Genomic DNA, 26,897 nt, shown 5'->3' with positions numbered 1-26,897 from the left:
GTGCCACCCACATTTTAATTTACCACAAACCACTCACAAGCTTTTAGGGAAGCAACTTCCAGGTCTTAGTTATCAGTTGTATGAAAAGGGAGGTTTTGCTTCTAGATAGACAGGGTCCAACATTAAGGTCAAGTCCTCTTGTGCTGAACTCTCACCCAAGAAAATTGTCCTTGAATACACTCCATCAAGTTCCTTAATTGTTATAAACAACTCGATCAGATCACTGTTAGACCTGTAGTTTATGCACCTTGTTCTTAAAAGTAAACTCTTTAAGTCTCAGTATTATTCAGATGAATCTGTGCAGTATGTAGATTGCAACAATGCCATTTGGCTCTGAACACTTTGGCTGTGAGGTCCCTTTCCCATGTCAATGTACATTACTTGCATTCAGTGCGCAAATTAACAGATGGGAACTGTAAGTTGACAACCTTTGAACTCTAAAACTCAAACATCACTTCCTCCGTTATGACTCCAATCCTCTAGGAAAAAGCCAATATCCTTTAAGCTTTTCTGATTACTCTTTGCATCTTTGAGTTAGTTTTTAAGTAATTTTCGTGTATAGACCCAAATCCATTAGATTCTCCACAGTGTTTTGTTTCTCATCATTGAAATAAAATTCAAATTTTGACTCCTTCAGATACAAAACCTTAACTTTTATGTTATAAACTTTGGCTTCTTCATACTGAACTCTATTTGCTTCAGAAATGTGGTAAGTACATTAATCTACAATTGCAGCATATTTCAAAATTCTACCTGTAGCTTATTTTGCAAAACACGGAGGAGTGCTTTGCAGACACTTACCAAATAGGGGATTGCTATTCCGGTTGGGTTTTGGTGGTGGAATTGGAGGTTGTTTGGCAGGAGCCGTGGTAGTGGTGGTTGTGCTGGTAGTATTTGTAGTTGTGGCAAAAGAGTCAGTGGTATTGGTGGAACAAGATGTGGAGAAACAGGAAATAATGGAAGAGACGTCCTTGGCAGCAGTCATGTTGGCTCCAGAATCTTTTACTTGTCCCTCGCCTGCCTCCAGAGCAGGAGCTGACAGCGGTCGTTTCGGAGGAAGTAAAGCCTGCTTCTGATCACGCATGGGCTCCATTTCTGACAATGGACGTCTGTCTGCAGCCTCCACTGAGAAACATTGAAAGAAAATGCGCATAAAATAGACGAAGCACAAAATTGGGAATGATGAGCCAAACAAACATCTCGACACTGATAATGGACAAGAAATGTGGAACCTTCACTAAAAAACAGATAAACAGTTTTGAAGAATGTGTGGTGTGGTTGTCTCTTTTTAATTTTCAGAATGACTATACTGAAAAGAAAGTAAGTTATTAAAGACTTTCATGTAGGTGATGATACCCCTTTACAAACTATTATTAACCAGGCAGTAGGAAATAGTATCACTGAAATAGAAACAACATTTCACTGCACTATATCCTTGGTTAGACTAAAATGGAATTCTATTTTTCATTCCTCACCCTTGATCTTGCGATAATACTACGTCCCCTTTTTTGTAAATTCCATCAATTCGATAACGCTGCATGACCTCTTCATTCTTCTGCATATTTTAGATTAATCTTGACTTTCCCTACTTCAAACTGATGTGATTGCCTTATGGGGGTTGGTGGATGGAGGGTTATAATGTGAACTATTTACAATTTTCTACGAAGTGTAGCACCCAGTCCCTCAAGATTCCTGTACAATTGTGGTATCTTGACAAAATCAAGAGAGCAGCATTAGGTGCACCGAGACATTTCAATTGGGAATATCATGTTGGATGGGCATGGAGAGGAATGCAGGAACTCCACAAGCATGCTCATTTACTTGAACATCATCATTTTCTATAGTTTGGTAACTTAAGCAAATTTGGGAAATTAACGAGTTACACAGTCCTACAGAGCAACTTGGTCAAGCAAATTAATTTTTGCACTGACTTTTAGAACCCTACTTGGAATATAAGGGAGCAGACACATATGTAATGTTTATTTTTAGTTTAATGGTCTTAATTCCTCGAGTTACCAGTTACACTCTGTACACCATCATTAATGTAATGGAGGACAACCAAGTAAAGCTCAATATCTTGCGAATTTAACCAAGTTAAAAGGGAATTAAATCATACAGGTACACAGAAAGGCCAGTGAAATAAGACCAGATAGCTCCAGCCTAAAAAGCTAGAACAATCTGACACACAAGTTAAATGGTCTGCCCTTCAGCAGGAAATTTGGTTTTACTGATTCAGTGAAACCTTCAAAATAAAGATCAAAAAGACACAAGGATAAATCAATTACACTGTGCCATTCTATTGTACCAAGCTGCATTGATGCTGTTTGAACATGTGGCAATGTGAAATTCACAAAATTTCAAACATTTACTTCTACTTCCACAAATATGAAACTTGAAAAAAATCCGTCTGGTGAGCTAGGTCCATTGTGCTCTGCATTAACAGAAGGGTTTTCTAGGCTTTTCCTTAGTATGCTTAAAACAGTTCATTTTCATAATCATTGCACAACAACACCATTTATACAGCAAAAGTGAGGCACACTCTGTTTTGGTAAGCTCACCTCATCATATAAAATAATGAACAAGGATATTTTAATTACCTAAAAGCTGTTCAGATCTGGGAAAACAAAGATTTTCTATCTTAGTCAAAATAGCAATGACATTATCCTTGGTTTGATTTATTACCTTTAGTTCTTTGCGGTTCCTCAGTGGAGCTCTTCATTCTCTCCTCACTTTCTTGTGGTGGTTTTGAAAAGCTTGACTTTTTTTCACCTCTGGGGGCTGGTTCAGCCTCTGAGGTAGATAACTCACCCACAGGAACCGTGTGCCCATTCTTTAGTGTATTGTTCTGGGCAGGTTTGCTGTTAACTTCTCCATCTGTGGAATGGAAGAAATAGAAGCTGGGTAAGTCTTTGATAGAATAGTAGATGAGAAGAAACTGATTCCACCTACAGGAAAGCCTGTAAGCAGGGAATTCATTTAAGATACCTGGCAGAAGTACCAAAGCAAACATGAGCAGAAATGTTCTTCATGCAGTGAATTATGACCTGGAATACGCCATCAGAAAATGGTGAGGGAAACTAATTTGATACTGGATATATACTGAAGGAGAAATTTGCAGGACTGTGGACAAAGTGCTCCCAGCTGCATAAAGGGGAGTCACAAGCAATACTGAGCTGAATGGCCTTCTGCTGAACTGTGTTCTATGATTCTGTAAAGAATGTGAATGAGCCAAGCATGAGACTTGGACACAAAGGTCTGGCACCCAATCTGCTCTTTCAAAGTTTAGTGCTGTTACTGTTCACAAAATAGAATGACAAAAATCCCCGGGTAAAAATCTTCTCTCATTAATTAGACACACAGTTAATAATTTATGCCCATCAGCTGCTTTTTACGCTTTACCACGTGCAACCTCTCTTTCCTTCTCTAATCGATTTGGGTCCATCACTATCTGTTTGGTTGCATCACCACTTAGTCCCACTGCCTTCTGTAAACACCTGCTAAGTATTGGATTTTCAAAAGTTTAAGAACATTTAATAAAAAAAAGTTCCAAAGCCCGATCAACAATTACTTTGAAATCTTTTTCAATACTTTCCACATCCAAAAAGTTGGGGTTAATAAATTATTCTTCTTCTGATCTGAGGGGGCTCATGTTACAAACAGAATATGCACAGAACCAAGATCGTCTTGTGAGAACGGTCACTCAGTACAACTGGAGATTCAGCCTGCAATACATCACCGGTGTACACAGTTCCCACCCTATAGCCTTGGAACCATTATTCATTTAAGGTTGTCAACTTCAGTTGAACATATTCCTGGCTATTACTATATGACTATCCTGCTTCTAACTGCCATAGCTCCATGCTCCCACCACTGATTGTCAAAAACATTTATCTGTACCTGGCTTCATCCACCCACAGTCATAAAGGAAGAAAGAAGATACAAATTATCCTGTGACGACCATTGACTTGCTGGTCAAACAGCCTTCTCCCAAGTTGAAAACTTATGCAGCTAATAAACAATTATGTTCAAAGCTAATAGCAAAAACCTGATTTTATTTTTAATGCATCCTATGATTTTAATTTACTCCAGAGTTACTGAAAACAGTTGACACAAAATTAATCTTTAATGTCTGGAGACTGCAATACATTTCAAGGTTGGCAGTTTTACTTGCATCAGAAGGTAACACACTAAACTAACAGGAAGTTGCAAGTTGATGTTAATTATTCTTATCAGCAATTTCCAACATGTTGGAATTAAACAAAATGCAGTTGGAAGTTATGTGCGATGATGTGGTAAAGGTGGTGGTATCTATCACTTCAATTTGTGTTTCAGAATGTTCATTATCTGTCAAGTCTCCTCTTCTACCACCAGCTCCAAAAGCATCTACAGCTGGTCACCACAAATTAATTTTGCAACAGATTGCATTCCCCATTTGCAATTATCTAGCTTCTTCTAAAAAAATACTTTCCTAAAAGTAAAAAGAAATGAAGAATCAGCAGATTTTTCAGCATTGAATGCCACAAGCCCATCTTGGCTGCAACGGTAGTGAAAATGTTATTCATTGTGTCCCAAATTTTATGCTTTTTTTTGTGCATTTCTTTAATTTTCAAACATTTATCATTTCCTTTCCAAAAATCTATTATGGATTCTACTCCTACCTCTATTTCTGATTGGACAAACCTTCTGATAAGAATCTTGTGTGAACAAATCTCTCTTAAAAATGTTCATTACTTTGAAGCTTCCATGTTTTACGCTTTTTAGTAACTGAATCTCTTGACGAGCGAAAAACTCATTTAAAAGCTTCCATTATTCTGACTAGTCAATTTTGTGCATATACCAGTTTCAGATAGAACTCTCCTGCCCATCTCCATCTACCCAAATTTTCCTAATTCATATTGCTGCAGCTCACTTGTCAATCTAGAAGGAAATGAGCAGCAGGAATGTAGAAGCACCGTCACTTCCTGCACATCATCTTGGTATCGGACAAGTGTCATTGTTCTATTTTCTTGGTCAAAATCCTGTGACTTCTTACCCAAGAGTCCTGGGAGAGCATCAATACTACACAGAATACAGAAGTTCAAGATGTTGCTGGACCAACCCTTTCTCAGGGCAACTAGACATTTGGCAATAAATTCTGGAGTCATAGATATCCCAGAAATGAATACTAAAACAAAAGTATGGAGAGCTTTTGAACCCAGACCCATTTGCGAGCATATTAAGAATGAGCAATTCTATTGTTAGCTATTTTTGAGAATTATTTTTGCCATTGGCAGTGGAAGCTGCTGGCACTAAACCAATCAGATTATTTAAAAAGATAAAACTAAAGCTCAGCAGAATCAGGTATGTTGCTGAACAGGACTGGAACCAGATATTGTATGCGCAGAATGTAAACTTGCTGCAGACAAAAATCTAAGCTGTTGGATACAGAGTCTACTTGTATGTGGCTATAAAATTGTACAGCACAAGTGGTTGTGATTTGACTCATTATGCCTGTGCCAGCTCTTAAAGAACTGGCCAATAAGTCCTTTGTTTTTATTTTAAACTGCATTCTGCAATTTTTTCCTTTTAAAGTACATATACAAATAATTTCCTGATCAAGGTTACTTTTGAAACTTCTTCCAGTAATGTGTCAAACAATGCATTCCAGGTCTTATAATCCACTGCATTAAAAAAATTCTCAACTCCCCTCTGGCTCATTTACCTGGTTACCAAGCACCTATCATTGCAAACAGCTTCTCTTCTTTTCTCGATCAAATACCTTCACACTGGTTTACTTTGTGCTCACCCCAAAACAGTTAAGTATAACAAGCAATTTGCCAAAATGCAAAAAAAAAATCAAACAATAAAACTTACTTTCCTCAAACGGAACATTGAGGACATGCATGAGGATCGCTGAATGTAAAGATTTAGTTTCTTCAAATTTCTACGTGATAATATTTTCTGATGAAAGGAGGTGACTATTCCCTGGTGTGGATATAACGTCTCTAATGCCATAAAACATCCCATGGTGCATTATCAAATAATTGACGGTGAACCAATTGAAGGAAAAATTAAAGCAGATTAGTAGAAGCTTGGTCAAAGAGGTAGATTTCAAGCAGTGCCTTAAAGGAGGAAAGCAAGAAAGGAAAAAAAAGATGCAAAGATATTCAACATCTTGAGGACCAGCCAACTGACAGCATCACCATCAAGGAAGGAGTGATTTAAGTTGGGGAAGCTCAAGACATCAGAATTAGAGGAAGGTTGTTGGGCTAAAGCAGGCCACAGAGATAAGGTGGGGTGAGGTCAATGAGTGATGAGGTAACAATGATGAGAATTTTGAAATTGAGGTGTTGCTTAACCAGGAGTCAACCTGGCAAGCAGAGTGGTAGTGGTGAACAGGACATGGTGCAAGTTGAGAGATAAGCAACAGAGCTTTGGAATGACCTCAAGATCAGAGAATTGAAAACAAGAGGCCAGCCAGAAGAACAATTGGAGTAGTCATGTTAAGTGTTAACAAAAGCACAAATAAAGTTTTCAGCAGATAAGCTAAGATAGGTGTTGAATGTGGAAATAAGATAACCTCAGTGGTGTTGCAGGTGCGTCTGGAAGTTTACCTTAAGATCAAGCATCACACCAAGTGATGAACAGTCCGGTTTGACAGATTCAACAGGGAAAGGGATGTCATTCAGATTCCTGTTTCAACACTCAACCCCTTTTCCACAGGTCTAATGTTATTTGTGCTCTTGTATACTGCAATAGCAGACATGAAATCTTAGGTAGGTCTGTACCTCAGACTCTAACATACCTATGACCATTGTACATGCCACCTTTGCAATCACCTGACTTGCAGGATCTGATAAGTGATGGGATTTTGGAGAGAGTCAGATACTTAAGAGATTAAATAAAGCACTACGCACAGTAAAATTCTGATCAGTTCAGGAGGTGGACAGTTATTTTAAAAACTGATGTATTAGTGGAGATAACTTGCAGCAGAGTTTCTTAGGGAATCAACTGATTGAAGAAGATTGTTATCTTTGAGCAGATCATGGACTTGCTCTCAGCATATACACTTTCCTTATAGATTTTATAAATATTCAGTGTTGCCCAACAGTTGATTCATGACCCAGAGATTGAAGCATTCATATTGACAGAAAATAAATCTCAAATTTGATGTCCAACTTCACAGAACTATATTGAATTGTTTGAAACAGGTTTCTGCTGATGTTAATGTTTCATAATAGCCTCCTCCCATTTTAGTTCATCCATCTATATCTGCATAGTCTTTTCTCCCTCAAACTAATCTAGCTTGCTCTAAAATTCATCTGTGCTACATGTCACAACTATTTTACGTGGTAAACCTTCAAGCTACTTGTCAGATAAAGTAATTTTGTGGAATATGTACCAGATTTGTTCATGATCAGTTTATGACCAAGAGAGTCAGATTCTCCCAAAAGTTAGAAATAACTCGATGTCTGCCTGTTGAATATCTTCACAAATTTTAAAGACCTACTTGGTAATTACTACCTTTGATTGGCACTTTCCTTTTTTACAGAAAAGTGGTGATCAATGCAAAATGAAGATGGAACCAAAGTTTAAAATATTGAAGTCAGATATTTTACAAGGCATCATCCTAAAATGCTATAAGACTGGGCTCAGATCACAGGACCTTATGGAACTGAAGGGTGCTATTCAGTTTAACAGACCAAGTGATGAGTCTTTGAAACAACTGTCCAATTTCGGCCCTTACTCCAGTTTTTCCAATAACCCTATGATAATCCTTTTCAAGCCGATACCAAATGTCCTTTAACAATATCTCAAGAATTCAGTTCCACCATCCTTGAACAGCATTCACTTCAAATCTCAACAGCTCTCTGCGTATAACCCTGTCACCACTTCGCCTCCAACTGCCTTTTCCCCAACTGCTCTGAAGCCATTTTCTCTTACCTAGCCACTTGCCAGTGATGACATTTTCTCCCTACTTGCTCTATCAAAATGCTTCCATTTTGAATGCCTCCAGAGTGCCTCCCATTAACATTCTTTTCTGTATGGAGAAAATTGTGTCTTTGCTAATTTCCTAATATAAATTAACTCTTTAGTTCCTTGTATCATCCTGGTAAATGCGCTCTTTAGGGCTTTGATATTTTTTTCAAATCATGTGATGCACAGAACTGCGCATACTAATGTAACCGAGGTCTAACCAGAGATTCATAATGAGATTTGTCGCAGGGGAACACAACACGTCAAATTGCTTGTTCTCTCTTTATTTAGCTTTGGCTACAAGCTGAAGAACAGCAATCACCAAGCCGCAACTCTAATGTGTGACTCAGCACTTTTGCTAAAGGAACTGTTACCACCATTAGTATTGGGACTGATACTGCGCAAGAATATAGATTGAAATAAAAATGAAAAATCACTATTCAGTGCATCGGTTTGTGCTGCCAGCAACAGAGTTATAATCCCAAGTACTTCCCCCTGGTGCTGCTCATTTCTAAATGCTTTTTCCAGACAATTCAAGACTGCATTAAGTTGGATATTTTTCACAGATAGAGTGGAAATTACATGAAAGTTTCATAACTCCAAAGTTAAGCCCTGATGAAATTGCGGGAAACACACGATGCAATGCGATAAAAAAGGCCACTTAATCACAATGTTTCTCCAAAGATTTGGTTGGGAGAAGGGATCCATCTTATCTATTACTTGATTTGATATGTCGCTTAAATCCACATATATCAAGTCTCTCTTTATTCTGCGCACATTATACTTGCCTTGTTCAGGAATCTCTTTCAACACTCCCTTCTTAACCAGTTCAGCTCTGCTTTGTCTCACAGATAACTTCCTGTCCAAAACTGGAATTATAAAAATATGTCCGTGAGCAGACTTTCAGATAAATGTTTCTCACAACTCCCTTAAGTGACACCATAAACACGTTAAAACTCAAATCAGAAGAGAATGAGGGAAAGTGTAGGAAAAATGATTTACAGAATTTTTTGGCTCATGTAATGCCATTCCAGAATCTGTGAAGAACGCAGAATCCATAACAGCTTTGCAAGGAACATGATTAATATTTGAAAGATAAAAGTTCAAGAGAAAAAGCTCTTCAAAGAGCCCATAAAGGCACAAATGTTCTTGAACCATGCTTTAAATCCAATCATTCTACCTGAATAAAAAGTTTGCTCATCTTCAATATAACATGGCATTTAAGGTTTAAGGCACTTATTGGTCTGATAGCTATTTAAACATTCAGATATTTTTCAAGTTATGCCAGGGCCCTTTATAACATTGTCACGCAACTTTCTTATCTTGGGACAAATATTTTCAAAAGTAGCAAACAATCTCTGTAACTAAAATACTTCAGCAGGGTATGATAATACTTACTGTGTTAAATGAAAGCAGAAACTCTTCAGATACTCAGGCTAGGTAACAACCATGGAGAAAACAAACTAATTTATGGTCTAGATATTAAACCTTTCAGAACAAAGTCCTGTGCTACTTTTGATCTGATGAAAACACCCAGTATCTTTTGATCATTTCATAATTTCAGTGTCTGCTAAACTATGACTTTTGCTGCTCATAAAAAAACTATTTATTTTTTAGCACAATCACTGCCGATAGTTCACTTCATTCTAGTTTTGGACATCTCAAAGTGTACTCTGAAACACAGTGCAAGTTAGAAAGACAAAACCAATAACTACAGTGTGGTACTGATGTCAGTGGTGGGGGAGGTGTTGAAGAGGATTCTGAGGGACAAGGTGTAGATGTATCTGGAAAGACAAAGACAGGTTTGGGATAGCTAACGTGGCTTGGTGGATGGGAAATCGTCTCACTAACTTGGTTGAGTTTTTTGAAGCAGTGAGAATGACGATTAATGAAGGCACAGTGGTGGGATGTTATTTATATGGACTTCAACAAGGCTCCACATGGTAGACTGATTAGCAAGGTTAGATTACATGGAATCCAGGGAGAGCTAGCCATTTGGAAACAAATTTGGCTTGAAGGAAGGAGATAGAGGGTGGTAGTGGAAGGCTGACTTTCAGACTGGAGGTCTGTGATCAACAGCATGCCACAAGGATCCACTTTCAAGGAACTATTTCAAGGAGCATTTTATATACTAAATAAGGAGTGAGAGAGTGGCTAGGGAAAGGGTAGCTCCATTCAAGGAGGAGGAGAGAATTTATGAGCGGAGCCAGGGGAAATGGGTGAGGTCCTGAATGAGAACTTTGCATCAGTATAGGTATTCACAAAGGAGGACATCGTGGATGCTGAGTCTTGGGTGGGGGTATTTTGATATTCTAGGGTCTTTCAATAAAAGTAAAGGTGGAGGTGTTGGGTGTTTTGAAAAAACATTAAAATAGACAAGTCCCCAGGACCTGATGGTTTCTATCCCAGAATATTGAGAGGGGCAAGTGAGGAAATTGTCCGGATCTTTACAAATTCTTTGTAACCTCTTTCATCATGAGAGGATCTAAAGGACTGGAGAATAGCAAACATTGTTCCTTTGTTAAAGGAGGGCAATAGGGATAATCTGCAAAATTACAGGCAAGTGAGCTTTACATCAGATAGAGAAATTACTGGAGAAGATTCTTAGGGATACCATTTACTCACACAAAAAAAAATGGATTTATTAGCAATAGGCAGCATGGCTTTTTGTGGAGAAGGTCATGTCTCAAATTTAAGTGAGCTTCTTTTCAAGGAAGTGACAAAGATGATTGATGAATGCAGGGCCATAGCAGTTGTCTACTTGGACTTATGACAAGGTCCCTCATGGCAGGCTGACACAAAAGGTGAAGTCACATTGGATCTACAGTGAGCTGGTAAGATGGATATAGAACTAGCATGGTCATAGAAGACACAGTAACAGCAGAAAGGTATTTTTCAAATTGGACATTCGTGATCTGTCGTGCTCTGCAGGGATTCCTGGTGTTTGTAATACACACACAAATATATATTATAAAAATGATTTGAGCATCCAATTCAAACCAGACCAACCAACCACTCATCCACCCCCACCGGTGTGTGGCAGTGTGATGCAGCAGTGCTAACCACTGAGCCAACATACCGCCTTTAGTAGCATCAACTTAGAGTGTTGTAGGCATACAGGTCCATAGTTCTGTGAAAGTGGCAACACAAGTGAATAAGGTGAAGGCATATGGCACACTTACCTTCAGTGGTTAGGCACAGACTTTAAAAATTGGCAAGTTGTGTTGTGGTTGTATAGAACTATGTTAAGCTACTGTTAGATCCCACAGGCAGCCCTAACATCCACACTTGGAATACTGTGTACAGTTCTGGTTGCTACACAATCAGAAGGACATAGAGGCTTTGGAGACAGTACAAAATCAGCTTTCCAGAATGTTGCCTGGTTTGGTATTAGCTATGACAGATCAGACAAACTTAGCTTGCTTTCATTTGCATATCAAATAATGCAGAGTGACCTGGTAGAAGTTTGCAAAATTATGAGACATGAATAGACTGGATAATCAGAATATTTTTTCCCAGGGTAGAAATATCAATCATAAGGTAAAGGGTTGCATGTTTAAATGAGATATGAGAGGTAGACTTTTTTCCCCTACACAAGAGGGTGGTAAGTGACTGGAATGCATTGCCAGAGGTGGTGGTGGTGGAGGCAATAGCAAAGTTTATGAGGCATCTTGACAGGTATGAATAGGCAGGGAATACAGAAATACAGACTGTGTAGAGGCAAAAAGGTTTCTAGTGTGGAAAAGCATCATGTGTTGGCACAGCCTTGGTGGGCCAAATTGCCTGTTCCTGTGCTGTACAGTTCTTTGTTCTAATGCATACAAAGTTCCTTGGGAAATACTGCACTTACATTGAGGGCACACCTGAAACTGATAGATAGTTACTTCCCTTTGAATTTTTCATCCTCCCTGTCCCCTGAACCAAAAGCCAACGCATTGTGGGGTGACTCTTCAAAAGTGTCAAATGTGATACCTTCACAAACATAGTCCTTGATTGGAGTCTGCAGAGCTATTTCCACCGATATGGGGATACCTCACTTCAAAACATCACACGATGGGCCGAATGGTCTCCTTCTGGATTGCATCATTCAATGGTTCTAAGATATCACTGCTGCTCGTCAACAGTTTAAATTGCAGAGAATGTTTGCCCCCATTTTTCTGGACATTTTTGGAAATTGTGTAAATATTGCGCTTCGGAAGCAGATATTATGTCACATTCACATGCATAAAAAAGCATGTGAAGATTTTAGATCAAGGTCCCTGATCAGAAATGGTGACTCAAAGGAAATAGTTAAGTTAAAATTGCTCTTATAGATACCCAACTACAGACTTTATCCTTGCTTTATTTCAGAAAGGTGGAGCTTCAATTTTCAGACTGGAGAAAAGTTCAACTGCTTAATTTAAATTGACAAATTAACTGGCATTTTTTGAAGAGTCATCCCATAAACTACAACTGGATCAGGTGCGTAAATAATAATTGTTTGATTTGATAATTCTGATCAAGACAATAAAAAAATCTGTCTATGATTTAGATTACCTTTCCTTTATATTGTTCTATTGGGAGCTGCAGATTACCAAGTTAGATCATGACTAAATATTCTGTCTAATTAAAATCACAGACCAGGAGTTTCCCTTGGAGGTCTCATGGGAAATGGGTGTAACACTGAGCCATTTAGATCAGGAAGTTCCTCTGTTTATTCAGAGTTAACATCTCTGTCAAGTTGCCAGTTGAAATGAAACAACTGAACTCTGAACCCCTTGGCAAACCAGGAGAAGGAAATTGAGAAGAAAAACAAAACATATCGTTTGGAAATTGTATTCCAAGTATAAGCCTAATGTCACTTAGCTTCACTACAGAACTGTTGAGGTTGAAACAAAATTCTAATATTCACTCTTTGGACTTGGGTTGAATGACCACAGGTTCAAAGTACCAGGACAAAGTGCATTCCTTCTCCTCCGAAATGGAAGGTTCACAAATTAAAAAAAACTGTAAGAAATCATAGAACTGAAATCCAATGTGACCAGCCTGCTGCATTCTAGTACATTCAGTAAAAAGCACATACAGTTAGAGTTATAGAGATATACAGCACAGAAACAGATCCTTCGGTCCAACTCGTCCATGCTGACCAGATATCCCAACCCAATCTAGTCCCACCTGCCAGCATCTAGCCCATATCCCTCCAACCCTTCCTATTCATATACCCATCCTAATACCTCTTAATGTTGCAATTGTACTAGCCTCCACTACATTCTCTGACAGCTCATTCCATACACGTACCACCCTCTGCGTGAAAAAGTTGCCCCTTACGTCTCTTTTATATCTTTCTCCTCTCACTCTAAACCTATGCCCTCTAGTTCTGGACTCCCTGACCCCAGGGAAAAGACTTTGTCTATTTATCCTATCCATGCCCCTCAATTTTGTAAACCTCTATAAGGTCACCCCTCAGCCTCCAACGCTCCAGGGAAAACAGCCCCAGCCTGTTCAGCCTCTCCCTATAGCTCAGATCCTCCAACCCTGGCAACATCCTTGTAAAACTTTTCTGAACCCTTTCAAGTTTCACAACATCTTTCCGATTGGAAGGAGACCAGAATTGCACACAATATTCCAACAGTGGCCTTACCAATGTCCTGTACAGCCGCAACATGACCTTCCAACTCCTGTACTCAATACTCTGACCAATAAAGGAAAGCATACCAAATGCCTTCTTCACTATCCTATCTACCTGCGACTCCACTTTCAAGGAGCTATGAACCTGCACTCCAAGGTCTCTTTGTTCAGCAACACTCCCTAGGACCTTACCATTAAGTGTATAAGTCCTGCTAAGATTTGCTTTCCCAAAATGCAGCACCTCGCATTTATCTGAATTAAACTCCATCTGCCACTTCTCAGCCCATTGGCCCATCTGGTCCAGATCCTGCTGTAATCCGAGATAACCCTCTTCGCTGTCCACTACCCCTCCAATTTTGGTGTCATCTGCAAACTTACTAACTGTACCTCTTATGCTCGCATCCAGATCATTTATGTAAATGACAAAACGTAGAGGGCTCAGCACCGACCCTTGTGGCACTCCACTGGTCACAGGCCTCCAGTCTGAAAAACAACCCTCCACCACCAACCTCTCTCTTCTACCTTTGAGCCAGTTCTATATCCAAATGGCTAGTTCTCCCTGTATTCCATGAGATCTTGCTAATCAGTCTCCCATGGGGACCTTGTCAAATATAAGTCGTCCACACAGATCATGTCTACTGCTCTGCCCTCAATCTTCTTTGTTACTTCTTCAAAAAACTCAATCAAGTTTGAGAGACATGATTTCTCATGCACAAATCCATGTTGACTATCCCTAATCAGTCCTTGCCTTTCCAAATACATGTGCATCCTGTCCCTCAGGACTCCCCCCAACAGCTTGCCCACCACCGATGCCAAGTTTACTGGTCTATAGTGCCCTGGCTTGTCCTTACCACCTTTCTTAAATAGTAACACCACGTTAGCCAACCTCCAGTCTTCCGGCACCTCACCAGTGACTATCGAGCACAAAGCTTTGAGATGACAATCTTTGACAGCTTTCCACATTGCAATTCCTGGTAAGATGGCAAACCAATGATAAATTATGTGTGAATCAAGAAGTTCCAAATGGAATAGCACTACTTAGCAGAAGTGAGATTCGATAAGGTTTTACAGGATTACAGGAGACTTAATAGAGAGCTGAGATGGGAGGTACCGTACGTCATATATTGACTAGGGTACATCTGCTGTTCAGTTCAAGAAACGCTCGCCATAACTCACCATATGGTTTTCAATTGCTTTCAAATGGGGTCTGATAATAGGAACTAACACAGGAAGTACAAAACAGAAAATAATTTAATGTTTACTCTGGATTTGGAGTGAACCCACAGTTACAGGACAACCAGATAATAATACAGAAGTGTCCTGCAAAGACTAACTTTCTGGTCAATTGGTTATTGCTATTAGTCATTAAGTTACGTGCATTCTAATCGACTGATCCCTCATTAACTCTTTGCATTGTGTGTTAGTGTAAATACTGTCACAATTGATATAAAACCGGCAGATTTTAAGTTTTGTCATTACCTCCCATACTCACTCTTGATATATAACGTTGATGAAAAACAAGTTAACTCTAGGATATGTTGAAAGGTAGAGAAAGAGTAGAAGTTGTGTTGTTGAGTTGGGATAAGTCTACTCTGAACAGCAGGAGAATGAGGTTTGAAACTAAGCTGCATGCACTGGTGATTTGCATCAAAGCTTGAATAAAATAACGTCACATGCTGTCAGAATGCAATTCCAGTCTGCTGCAATATTTCTCATCATCCACAATGGCTCAAACAGATTGTAGCGATACCAAGATATACAAATCAGGATTAGCTTGAGCTTGTTCAGCACATTGATCTCAGGAGCTGCCAGGAGATCAAGAGTCAGGCTTTAGGTTTCTGAGCTAAAGGTGCAAATGAGGGGGAAAATAAATAACAGAAAAGGTACTGAATGAGCTCTGGAAAGCAGCTTGACTTGGTGGAGATACACATCAACAGTGAAATATTCTAGTCAGTATGTTCAAAAAAAGAGAGGAAGTTTAAAAAGATCAGAAAGACTTTTCAATCTCTGCCATGTAGAGGGATTGGGTGGGATTCAAATTAAGGCCAGATACTTTCTTCAAAGGGCAGTTGCAAAAGTTAGGAAATTCAGTTGGCCAGTCCACTCAAGTTACAATGTGATTGTAGAACAGACGTGGAGATTTGGGGGCAGGTTTGAGCATGAACTACAGAACAAGAGAATTATATAAGCAGATGGTTAGTAGCAGATCACTCCATCAGCATCCAGACCACTACTTTAAACATTCATTCCCTCCATCAGTAGCACACTACTGTATAGGAAAGATGCATTATTTACATGATACATTCAACAACTTGTCAAATCATCTTTCAGAGCACTCAACTTCCAACTTTTACCATCCAGAAGAATGAGGGCAACGGGTGCTACCAATACTTCCAGCTACAAAATGCCTCCAAATCATGTACCAGCCTGATTTAGAAGTGTCAGTATTGGGTGAGAACCATCCTAACAGCAGTGTGTGTGTCCCTACATCACAAGCTCTTCGGTGGTTCAAGGCAGTAGCAAATCACCATCTTCTCAATGCAATTATTCCTAGCGTAGCCAGTAACACCGACATCCTGTAAATGAAGTCTAATTAATCGTGGAAAGATCAAAATTTTGGAATTTTCCCCGTGTTGTTGGAAGTTACAGAAGTGGACTTGTAACTATCCAAGTCTATACAACCAGTGATCTTTTCTCACATTTGATTGGGCCCTACATCATGAGCCCACTTCACTAATGACCAAAAAATGGTGACTTCATTTCAATAAAATCTCAGCAGATAGTCAACATCCAGCTGTCAAAGTTGCTGTCATTTAAATATGATGCAGAACTGAGACTTCTATCTGCACTATCACCTACAAGTAAAAACTTCCAAGACAACATCCCAAGAACATTACTTTATGAGCCATAAGAGGATGTTGAGTTACTCAAAGTTATGAAAGACACAATAGAATTGCAAATACACAAGGCTAAGCTGGAAATTTGGTGTATAAACAGCTGTACACATTGCAACGTGTGGCATAGATTGAGTGAAGGCTTTGTGAAACATCACCATTTGATTCCTAGACTTACAATTTAATTCTCTGCTCCACTCGCACTTTGGTCTGCCTTTTGCCGCTGACAATACTGCAATGCACTGCTTCATAAACTTCAAGAACAGCACTTTATCTCTCAATTTGGCGTTTTACAAGCTTGCAGTGTCAATACCGAGTTTAACAAGTTTAGACAAAAGGCAATGCGCCCATTTTCTGGAAAACAGATAACAGAACCATTAAATTCACTTTCCTACCTGCCCCCCATAATCTGCCACTTTGTCAGCCAATAGTTTGTGTGACCCAGTGCTCAATAAATTCAATACCCAACTTCTGCTATTTTTGTGGGAATAGAATTCCAAAGAATGATGATCTTGCATCGGTCTGAAATGGAAGAGTATTTTCAAATTGTGCCCCTAGTTTTAGATTCTCCCACAAGAGAAAATGTTCTCTCAGCCAATTTCCTCAACATGCCCTAATTCAAAAGGCATTTCACCATTAGAATCAGCCAAATTAAATTGGAAACCATTCAGAAAATTTAAGTTCAGACCAGAACTTAATATTCCAGGTGCACACTTATTAGGACCCTGTAAAGAAATAGCAAGGCATTCTTCCTTTTATATTCCATTCCCTTGCAATGCAAATTACAATTCCTTTTGCCTGTTGTACTTGCAATATAACATTTTGAGATTCATATACAAGATATCTCTTTATTGCAGCATTCGGCAGTCTCTCTCCATTTAAATAATACTCTGTTTTCCTATTCTTCCTGCCAAAGTGGACAATCTCACATTTTCCCCTTTATATTCCATCTGCCTCATGCTTGTTTGCTCAATTAACCTATTTTTATACCTCAAGACTCTTTATGTCCTCAAAACGTACTTTCATCCCTGTCTTTGTATCAACTGGTTTGGTTACAATACTGTCAGACCCTCATAGAACATAGAACACTATGACGCAGAACAGGCCCTTCGACCCTCGATGTTGCACCGACCAATGAACTAATCTAAGCCCATTCCCCTACACTACCCTGTCATCATCCATATGCTTATCTAAGGACTGTTTAAATGCCCTTAATGTGTCTGGGTTAAATACATTGGCAGGCAGGGCATTACATGCCCTTACCACTCTTTGAGTAAAGAACTTGCCTCTGACATCTATCACCCCTCAACTTGCAGCCTTGCCCCCCGTACTAGCTGACATCATCATCCTCGGAAAAGACTTTCACCATCCACCCTGTCTAATCCTCTGACCATTTTGTATGTCTCGATTTAATCCCGTCTTACCCTTCTTCTCTCCAATGAGAATGGACCCAAGTCCCTCAGCCTTTCCTCATAAGACCTTCCCTCCAGACCAGACAACATCCTAATAAATCTCCTCTGCACCTTTTCCAATGCTTCCACATCTTTCCTGAAATCGGGTGACCAGAACAGTACACAATATTCCAAGTGAGGCCGCATAGCGTTTTGTATAGTTGCAGCATGACATCATAGCTCCGGAACTCAATCCCTCTACCAATAAAAGCTAACACATCATTTGCCTTCTTAACAGCACTATCAATCTGGGTGGCAACTTTCAGGGATCTATGTACATGGACACAAAGATCCCTCTGCATATCCACACTACCAAGAACCTTTCCATTGACCCAGTATTTTGCTTTCCTGTTTTTCTTCCCAAAGTGAATCATCTCATATCTATCTGCAGTGAACTCCATTTGCTACTTCGCAGCCCAATTCTGCAGTTTATCTGAGTACTCCTGCAACCACACTGTCCACCATTCCACCGACTTTAGTGTCATCGGCAAATTTACTAAGCCATCCATCTATGCCTGCGTCCAATACATTTATAAAAATGACAAACAGCAGTGGTTCCAAAACAGATCCTTGAGGCATACCACTAGTAACCGGACTCCAGGTTGAATATTTTGCATTAACCACCACTCGCTGCCTTCTTACAGACAGTCAGTATCTAATCCAAACTCCTAAATTACCCTCAATCCTATGCCTCCTTATTTTCTCCAAGGCTTTACTGAAGTCATTGTACATGTCAATGCCCTACCCTCATCCACATGCTTGGTCACCTTCTCAAAAAAACTCAATGAGGTTTGTGAGACATGACCTGCCCTTGACAAAAACCATGTTGACTATCTGCAATCAAATTGTTACTTGCCAGATGATTATAAATCCTATCTCTTATAATCCTTTCCAAAATGTTTCCTACAACAGAAGTAAGGCTCACTGGTTTATAATTACCTGGGTCATCTCTACTGCCCTTCCTGAACAAGGACACAACATTTGCAATCCTCCAGTCCTCTGGTACTAAATCTGTAGACAATGACGACTCAAAAATCAAGGCCAGAGGCTCTGCTATCTCCTCCCTAGCTTCCCAGAGAATCATCAGGTAAATCCTGTCTGTCCCAGGGTACTTATCTACTTTCACACCTTCTAGAATTGATAACATCTCTTCCTTACTAACCTCAATCCTTTCTAATCTAATATCTCATATCTCATTCTTCTCTTCTACAATATTCTCCTTTTCCAGAATGAAAACAGAGGAGATATATTCATTTAGCACTTCTTTTCCCACAGGGTCCACACACAACTTCCTACTTCTGTCTTTGACTGCCCCATTCCTATCCTAGTCATCCTTTTATTCCTCACATACTTATAGATGGCTTTAGGGTGTCCTTCATTCTACCTGCTAAAGGCTGCATATGTCCCCTCCTTGCTCTTAAGTCTCTCTTTAAATCCTTCCTAGCTAATCTGTACAACTCTCCATTGCCTCACCTGAACCAACTTGTCTCAATGTCACATAAGCTTCCCTCTTCCACTTAACAAGGGATACAATTTCTTTAGTAAACTACAGTTCCCTTATCTTAATACTTCCTCCCTGCCTGACAAGGACATACTTATCAAGGAACCTTTCTTGTACTTCTGCAGTCCATTTGCTGTAGATTAACTCACAATGCACTTAGGGATGGGGTTCCAGGATTTTAACCCAGTGACAGTGAAGAATCAGTGATTTATTTCCAAGTCTGGATGAGGAGTGGCTTTGAGGGGAACTTGCAAGTGGTGGCGTTCCCATGTGTCTGCTTCCTTGTCCTTTAGATGGAAGTGGTTGTGGATTTGCAAGGTGCTGTCTGAGGAACTTTGGTGAATTTCTGCAGTACATCTTCTAGATGGTATATAGTGATGCTACTGAGCATCGGTAGTGGAGGGAGTAAATGTGGATTTGTTGCCAATCAAGCAGCCTGCTTTGTCCTGGATGGTATCAAACTTCTTGGGTGTTGTTGGAGCTGCACCCATCCAGTCAAGTGAGGAGTATTCCATCCAAATCATGAATATAGATCGAAATAGTTGAGGTCTCTGCATTGAAGGCTGTGGTAGTCCACCAGTTGCTTTGCCAACCTGCAAATGACCCATTTAACTCAATTCTCTATTTCCTGATTCCCAAAACACTTTTGTATTCTATGAAGCAGTCACTTTGTTATAGAGTAGATGTGGCAGCTAAATTGCATACAGCAAATTCCCATAAACAACAATGTGACAACGACTAGATAACATGTTTGTTTCAGCAATGCTGTAAAGGGTATGACAGATAATTCCCCTGTCCATGTTGAAACATAGTGCTATAGGATCATTTAAAAGTAGGAGTGTGTGCATGCACATGCATGTAGGGGACAGGAGTCTCAATTTCATATATCTGAACAATAGCATGTTCAATAGTGCACATCTGCTTCAGTGCTGAACTAGAGTGTTGTCCTAAATCTTTGTGCTCAAGTGCCCCAAGTGCAGCATTGCTGTTTGTGTTTCCATATAAACAGATAAACAGCATGTCCTGCTGAGTGCTCCCATATTATAAATGTAAATAGAGTCATAGAGATGTACAGCATGGAAACAGACCCTTCGGTCCAACCCGTCCATGACGACCAGATATCCCAAACCTAATCTAGTCGCACCCGGCCCATATCCCTCCAAACCCTTGCTATTCATATACCCATCCAAATGCCTGCTAAATGTTGCAATTGTACCAACCTCCACCACTTCCTCTGGCAGCTCATTCCACACATGAACCACCCTGTGTGTGAAAAAGCTGCCCCTTAGGTCTCTTTTATATCTTTCTTCTCTTACCCTATACCTATGCCCTCTAGTTCTCGACTCCCCGACCCCAGGGAAAGGACTTTGTTTATTTATCCTATCCATGCCCCTCAAGTTTGTAAACCTCTATAAGGTCACCTCTCAACCTCCGCTCCAGGGAAAACAGCCCCAGCTTGTTCAGCCTCTCCCTATAGCTCAAATCCTCCGACCCCAGCAACATCCTTGTAAAGCTTTTCTGAACTCTTTCCAGTTTCACAACATCTTTCCGATAGGAAGGAGACCAGAATTGCATGCAATATTCCAACAGTGGCCTAACCAATGTCCTGTACAGCCACAACATGACCTCCCAACTCCTGTACTCAATACGCTGACCTATAAAGGAAAGCATACCAAACGCTGCCTTCACTATCCTATCTACCTGCGACTCCACTTTCAAGGAGCTATGAACCTGCACTCCAAGGTCTCTTTGTTCAGCAACACTCCCAGGACCTTACCATTAAGTGTATAAGTCCTGCTAAGACTTTGCTTTTTTCATCCAACTTCCTCAATAAGAGTGCTTTGGTTGTAAAAATCAATGTTTCCCATCACAAAGGTTCTGTATTCCAACTGGTAACTGCAAGTACCAGCAACTCTTTGGAAAGAGTCACTACTAGAAAAGAACAGATGCGCTTTGGTGAACACTTTGGTGCTGCTGCCACTGCTTTAATTTTTTTTTTAATTCTTGTTTTATTCACGAGATGTGTACATCACTGGCAAGCAGTTGTTATCTATTCTTAATTGCAATAGAGCTGGTGACGGAGGAGCCACCTTTTTAAAAGGCTACAGTCTTACTGAAGACCATAAGACAGACCATGAGGCACAGGTGCAAAAGTAGGCCATTCAGCCCGAGCCTGCTTTGCCATTCAATGAGATCAGGGCTAATCTGACAACTGTCAATTTCTTCACTTTACTGCCTTTGCTCCATATACCTTCATTCCTTTACTGAACAGAACTCTCAGAAAGGAGAAAGTGAGGACTGCAGATGCTGGAGACCAGAGTTGAAAAGTATGGTGCTGGAAAAGCACAGCAGGCCAGGTGGCTCCCACTCCGTGGCTGAACACTAACTCCCCCTCCCACTCTGTGGCTGAACACTTTAACTCCCCCTCCCACTCCACCAAGGACATGCAGGTCCTTGGCCTCCTCCATCGCCAGACCCTGGCCACACGACGCCTGGAGGAAAAGCGCCTCATCTTCCGCCTAGGATCCCTCCAACCACACGGGATGAAAGTAGATTTCTCCAGCTTCCTCATTTCCCTGCCTCCCACCTTATCTCAGTCCTAACCCCTGAATTCAGCACCACCCTCTTGACCTGCAATCTTCTTCCTGACCTCTTTCCCCCACCCCCGCACCCCCTCTCCGGCCTATCACCCTCACCTCCTTCCACCTATCATATTCCCAGCGCCCTTCCCTAAATCTCCCCCCACACCTTTTATCTCAGCCCGCTTGGCACACCAGCCTCATTCCTGAAGAAGGGCTTATGCCCGAAATTTCGATTCTCCTGCGCTTCGGATGCTGCCTGGCCTGCTGCGCTTTTCCAGCACCACACTTTTCAACTCTGAATAGAACTCTCGTCTATCTCAATCTTAAATATACATGATCCAGTCTCAACAGCCTTCTGTGGTAAAGGATTTCACAAATTCATAACCTCAAGGAGGAGGTCTTAAATGCATGGTCCCTTATTCTGAGATTACGCGTTGTAGTCTCAGAATCTCTCAAAAGGAGAAACAAACTTTTTGCATCTACTCTATCAAGCCCCTAAGAATCTTGTATATTTCAAAAAGGCTACTTTTATTCTTCTAAATTGCAATCAGTACAGGCCCAACCTACTCAACATCTCCTAAGATAGGCCTTCTCCACCTAATATCAGCCCAGTGAACCTTCTTTGGACTGCCTTCTACATCAATAGATCTTTCCTTAGTCAAGAGCCCAGAAATGATCATCATATTCCAACAGTGATCTGACTAGCGCCTTGTACAGTTTTAGCAAAACCTATCCACTTTTAAACCCCAATCCCTTTGAAATAACATCACTTGGTTTAGGTAGACCTACAATACTGTTAGGGAGGGAGTGGTAATATATTTTTTAACAAGATGGTGTGTGTAAGTGTATATTTATTGCTGTTCCTCATGTAGCCAGTATTATGGTCATTGCTCTTCTCAATAATATATTAATAACCTGTACAGAAGAGTGCTGAACAGAACGTGATATCAAAGTTTGAGGATTATCTGAGAAACTGAAATTCAGTGAATAATGAGAACATTAGCAAATTTCAGATGCAGAGAATCATACAATACAGAAGAAGTTCTTCAGTGCATTGTGTGTGTGTGTACCACCAAAAATACAACATTAATTCAACTAGTCCCACTTTCCCACACTAAGCGCACAGTCTTTAATATTATAACATTTGATATTAGAAATAGATTTGAAAAGTGGACAAACACAAGGCATATGACATTTTACACAAGTGTATAGCATTACACTTTGGGAAGAGGAGTGAAGGGAAATATTGACGAAATGGCACAAACTTAAAAGGGTATGCACGCATACAAATCTTTGACAGTTGCAAGAAAAGTTGAGAAAATGGCATCAAAAACAGAATTGTTGGCTTCAGTGGTTGAGGAATAAAGAAGAAATGCAAGCTAGTGGGAATGGTTTACAAACCACGAGTTGGGCCTCAGCTGGAGTATAGTGTTCAATTCTGGGCTTGGCATTTTAGAAAAGATTTCAAGGCCTTGGAGAAAATGCAAAGTTTGACTGTATTTGCATCAGAGATTCAGTCCAGTGAAGAATCTTGAATTAGTCATGTTTGGATTCAAGATTTGGGAAGAGTCAAGAGAATCTGATCCATCCACCTCTGGAAGCAGTAACCAGTGAACAAAGATTTAAGGCAATTGGCAAAAGAACCAAAGATTGTCAAGATGAAACACCTTCACAAACAACGAATTGGAGAAATATACAGAGGGAAGAAATTTGAAGAGCTGTGGAGAAAGAGAAAGAGGAATGTGGTTTATTGGATAGCTCTACCAAGATGTTGCTACAAGTACAATGAATCAATAAAATCCATTTGCACTGTCTTCTTGGATTCTTATTGGTCCCAATCAAACTGAAAATACCCTCCTTCCATTTGTTGTCTCTGCTTATTAAATTCTATCCTTTTTTCTTGTAGGTGCTCATTCTTGGTGGATATAATTCCATGGGGTATCTCCTTGCAAATTTACCATAGCAGCACTGTATGTCAGGTCAACTGGTAAATACAGAAGGCTGTCTAGCTAAGGAAGATATAATAATTGAGCTCAATCCTATCACGTTCAGTGCCCACACAACATTTGCCTTCCAAGTGAACAGCTGACAGATTTAAATCAGTTTTCACCACTAAAGTCAACAGAATGTATACCATTTTGTTGGGGTCAGATAATTTCAAATTTTGACATGTTAAATTGTACCTTAAATTACTTAAAAGCAAAAAAAGATCTCAGTTGCATACCTGCAGATGTCTCCTTGAACTTTTCACTGGTTTTCTTTTTCCGCCATTTCCATGGTTTGAATATTTTCCCAAATCCTGGAAACTTTCCTCTTCTCCGTGCAATTGGTGTGTTTGAACCAGAGATGTCATTCTCTGAGCCCACTGGCGGATGTTGCTCCCCTTCTTCAGCTGCATGCAATCATTAGAAAATAAAATTAAATTACACCTCAGAGTACAAAATTAGAGAAAAGAATCAAATAACAAAAGGTAGGTCCTGGGGAGTGCTGCTGAAGAAAGAGATCTTGGAGTGCAGGTTCATAGCTCCTTAAAAGTAGAGTCGCTAGTTGGTAGGATAGTGAAGGCATTTGGTATGCTTACCGTTACTAGTCAATGCGTTGAGAATAGGAGTTGGGAGGTCATGTTGCGGCTGTGCAGGACATTGGTTAGGTCACTTTTAGAATACTGCACATAATTCTGGTCATCCAACTATAGCTCGGATGTGTCCAAACTTGAAAGGATTTACAAGGATGCTGCCAGGCTTGTAGGGTTTAAGCTTGGGGAGAGGCTGAATAGGCTGGGGCTGGTTTCCCTGGAACATCAGACGCTGAGGGATGACCTTATAGACGTTTATAAAATCATGAGGGGCATGAGGGGGGCATGGATAGGGCAAATAGACCAGGTTTTTTTTCCCCGGGGTGGGCAAGTCCAAAACTAAAGGGCATAAGTTTAAGGTGAGAGGGGAGAGATTTAAAAGGGACCTAAGGGACAACATTTTCATGCAGAGGGTGGTATGTGAATGAAATGAGCTGCCAGATGAAGTGGAGGAGGCTGGTACAATTACAGCATTGAAAAAGGCATCTGGATGGATATATGAATAGGAAGGGTTTACAGGGATATGGGCCAAATGCTGGCAAATATGACTGGATTAATTTAGGATATCTGGTCAGCACGGACAAGTTACACCGAAGGGTCTGTTTCCGTCCTATACATCTTTATGACTAAGAGTTGCAACTTGGATCAGGCTATTATGCCTAGAATCAGTTCTTAAATAGCTTTAGGTACAACAATTCCAACTAGTGGTGAATAATGTCAGTGAGCAAACTTTTGCAGTTTGTGAAAAATGTGCGCGTGTTGGGTGGTTGGGGGCATGCTGATTGGTGTTCTGCCAGACTGGCAAGGTATCAGAATAAAGGGAGGGAGAGTGACCTTAAACATTCATTCTGTAACCACAGTGGGGATTGTAACCCATGGTTTGGAAACCTCTGCTCGAGACCAGTCAAGACATTTGATAGTCTTAAAGAATAGTGTGGGGAATTCTGATCTCCCACTTAAAGGAAGAATGTTGTGAAACTTGAAAGGGTTCAGAAAAGGATGGAGGGTTTGAGCTATAGATAGAGACTGAATAGGCTGGGGCTGTTTTCGCTGGAGTGTCAGAGGCTGAGGGGTGACCTTATAGAGGTTTATAAGAGTCTTAAAGAGTTAAGAAAGAAACCTTTTTTTAGTTCTCCTTTTCACACAAGATAAATGGATGAGCATAGATTTCAGAAGAAATTGAAAAAGCATCCCACACCATTTCAGTGCTGAAATAAAAAGTTAAACAAATTGGTGGACAGATCTTCGACTTGAGCACATTATTTTGTGATTTGATTTATTTCTCCATTTCAGGAGGGACCACAAACAATCCTTTTTATTTTAGTCTTTGTCCCAGAATCAACACTTTTCAACAGGTCACATATTAAACCATATACAATAGTCAATCTTGAATTTATCAAAGCATCACATACATATTTACAAAACATACCCTCGAGAGGTGAGGGCACAGCAAATTCTCAAAATTAAAGTCAACAACACTGGGATCTCCAGTGATAAAACTGGATATTAATTTCCCAAGAGTCTGATGGTATGGCATCTTTACACAGCAACAGGATTTCCCCTAGTTTTGTAACTGTAAAACAGAATGACTATCAGCTTCCTCACCTTTTGGTCCAGTTCTAAATGTCAGCTAAGAGCAATAGTTCAGCACTTGGCTGATGGAAAACATCTGTTCATGTTTCCATGATCTAAAAGATTATCATGGAAATTAATCATTCGCTCACAAGAGAGATCAGAGTCAAATGGTTTCTGACCTCACAGCTATCAGGTGTCAAGAAATTCAAAATTGAGTTAAAATTATGAGTTTTGCCAGTAATCCCAGACAAAAATGATTCTATGATTCTATAAAAAGGAATGGCTCAATTAAATGATTTGGAAAAATTATGGCATATAGCATTCAATTATACAAAGTGAGAAATCACAGGCTTTGAATTCTAGAATGACAAAATTTCAAATGGTAAGAGAAAAGAAATTTGAAGGAAGTCAAGGACATTGGGTGCCCACATACACAAATCATTGAAAGGCAGACTGATAAAGATGTGTAAAGTCAGGCTTTTATCCCAATAGGGTTTGAGTATAACGGGGTGGAAGTCAGAGCCTTGGCCTGGTTCCACCTGGATTGCTGCATTTAATTTTGAGCATCAAACCTCAGGAATCTCAGAATCATGGGAGGGAGGAAGAAATAGATGTGAACTTAGGAAGTATAGTAAGTCAATTGGCAGATGACACCTAAATTGAAAGTGTAGTGGACAGAGAAGAAGATTTACCTCAGAGTGCAATAGGAGCTTGATCAGATGGGCCAATGGGCTGAGTGGCAGATGGAGTTTAATT

At 40.1% G+C, this 26,897-nt stretch overlaps 1 protein-coding gene across 7 annotated transcripts in view; it reads right to left on the bottom strand.

The window, feature by feature from the left end:
• Positions 1–26,897, bottom strand: part of LOC132830169 (phosphatase and actin regulator 4-like) — a 175,923-nt gene that overhangs the window by 21,317 nt on the left and 127,709 nt on the right. For 6 of the 7 annotated variants that reach the window (XM_060847709.1, XM_060847708.1, XM_060847711.1 and 3 more), the window contains 4 exons: positions 24,216–24,383; positions 8,745–8,825; positions 2,683–2,874; positions 802–1,125 (listed from right to left, as the gene is read on the bottom strand). In XM_060847709.1, coding sequence (XP_060703692.1) covers positions 802–1,125; positions 2,683–2,874; positions 8,745–8,825; positions 24,216–24,383 — 765 coding nt within the window. The remainder of the gene's footprint in view (positions 1–801; positions 1,126–2,682; positions 2,875–8,744; positions 8,826–24,215; positions 24,384–26,897) is intronic. The other variant, XM_060847712.1, reaches the window with a different exon arrangement.

This window comes from Hemiscyllium ocellatum, chromosome 30, assembly GCF_020745735.1.
Source record: "Hemiscyllium ocellatum isolate sHemOce1 chromosome 30, sHemOce1.pat.X.cur, whole genome shotgun sequence".
NCBI lineage: Eukaryota > Metazoa > Chordata > Chondrichthyes > Orectolobiformes > Hemiscylliidae > Hemiscyllium > Hemiscyllium ocellatum.
The sequence above is the reverse complement of the archived record's forward strand: the minus strand, read 5'-3'. Positions and strand labels throughout refer to the sequence as shown.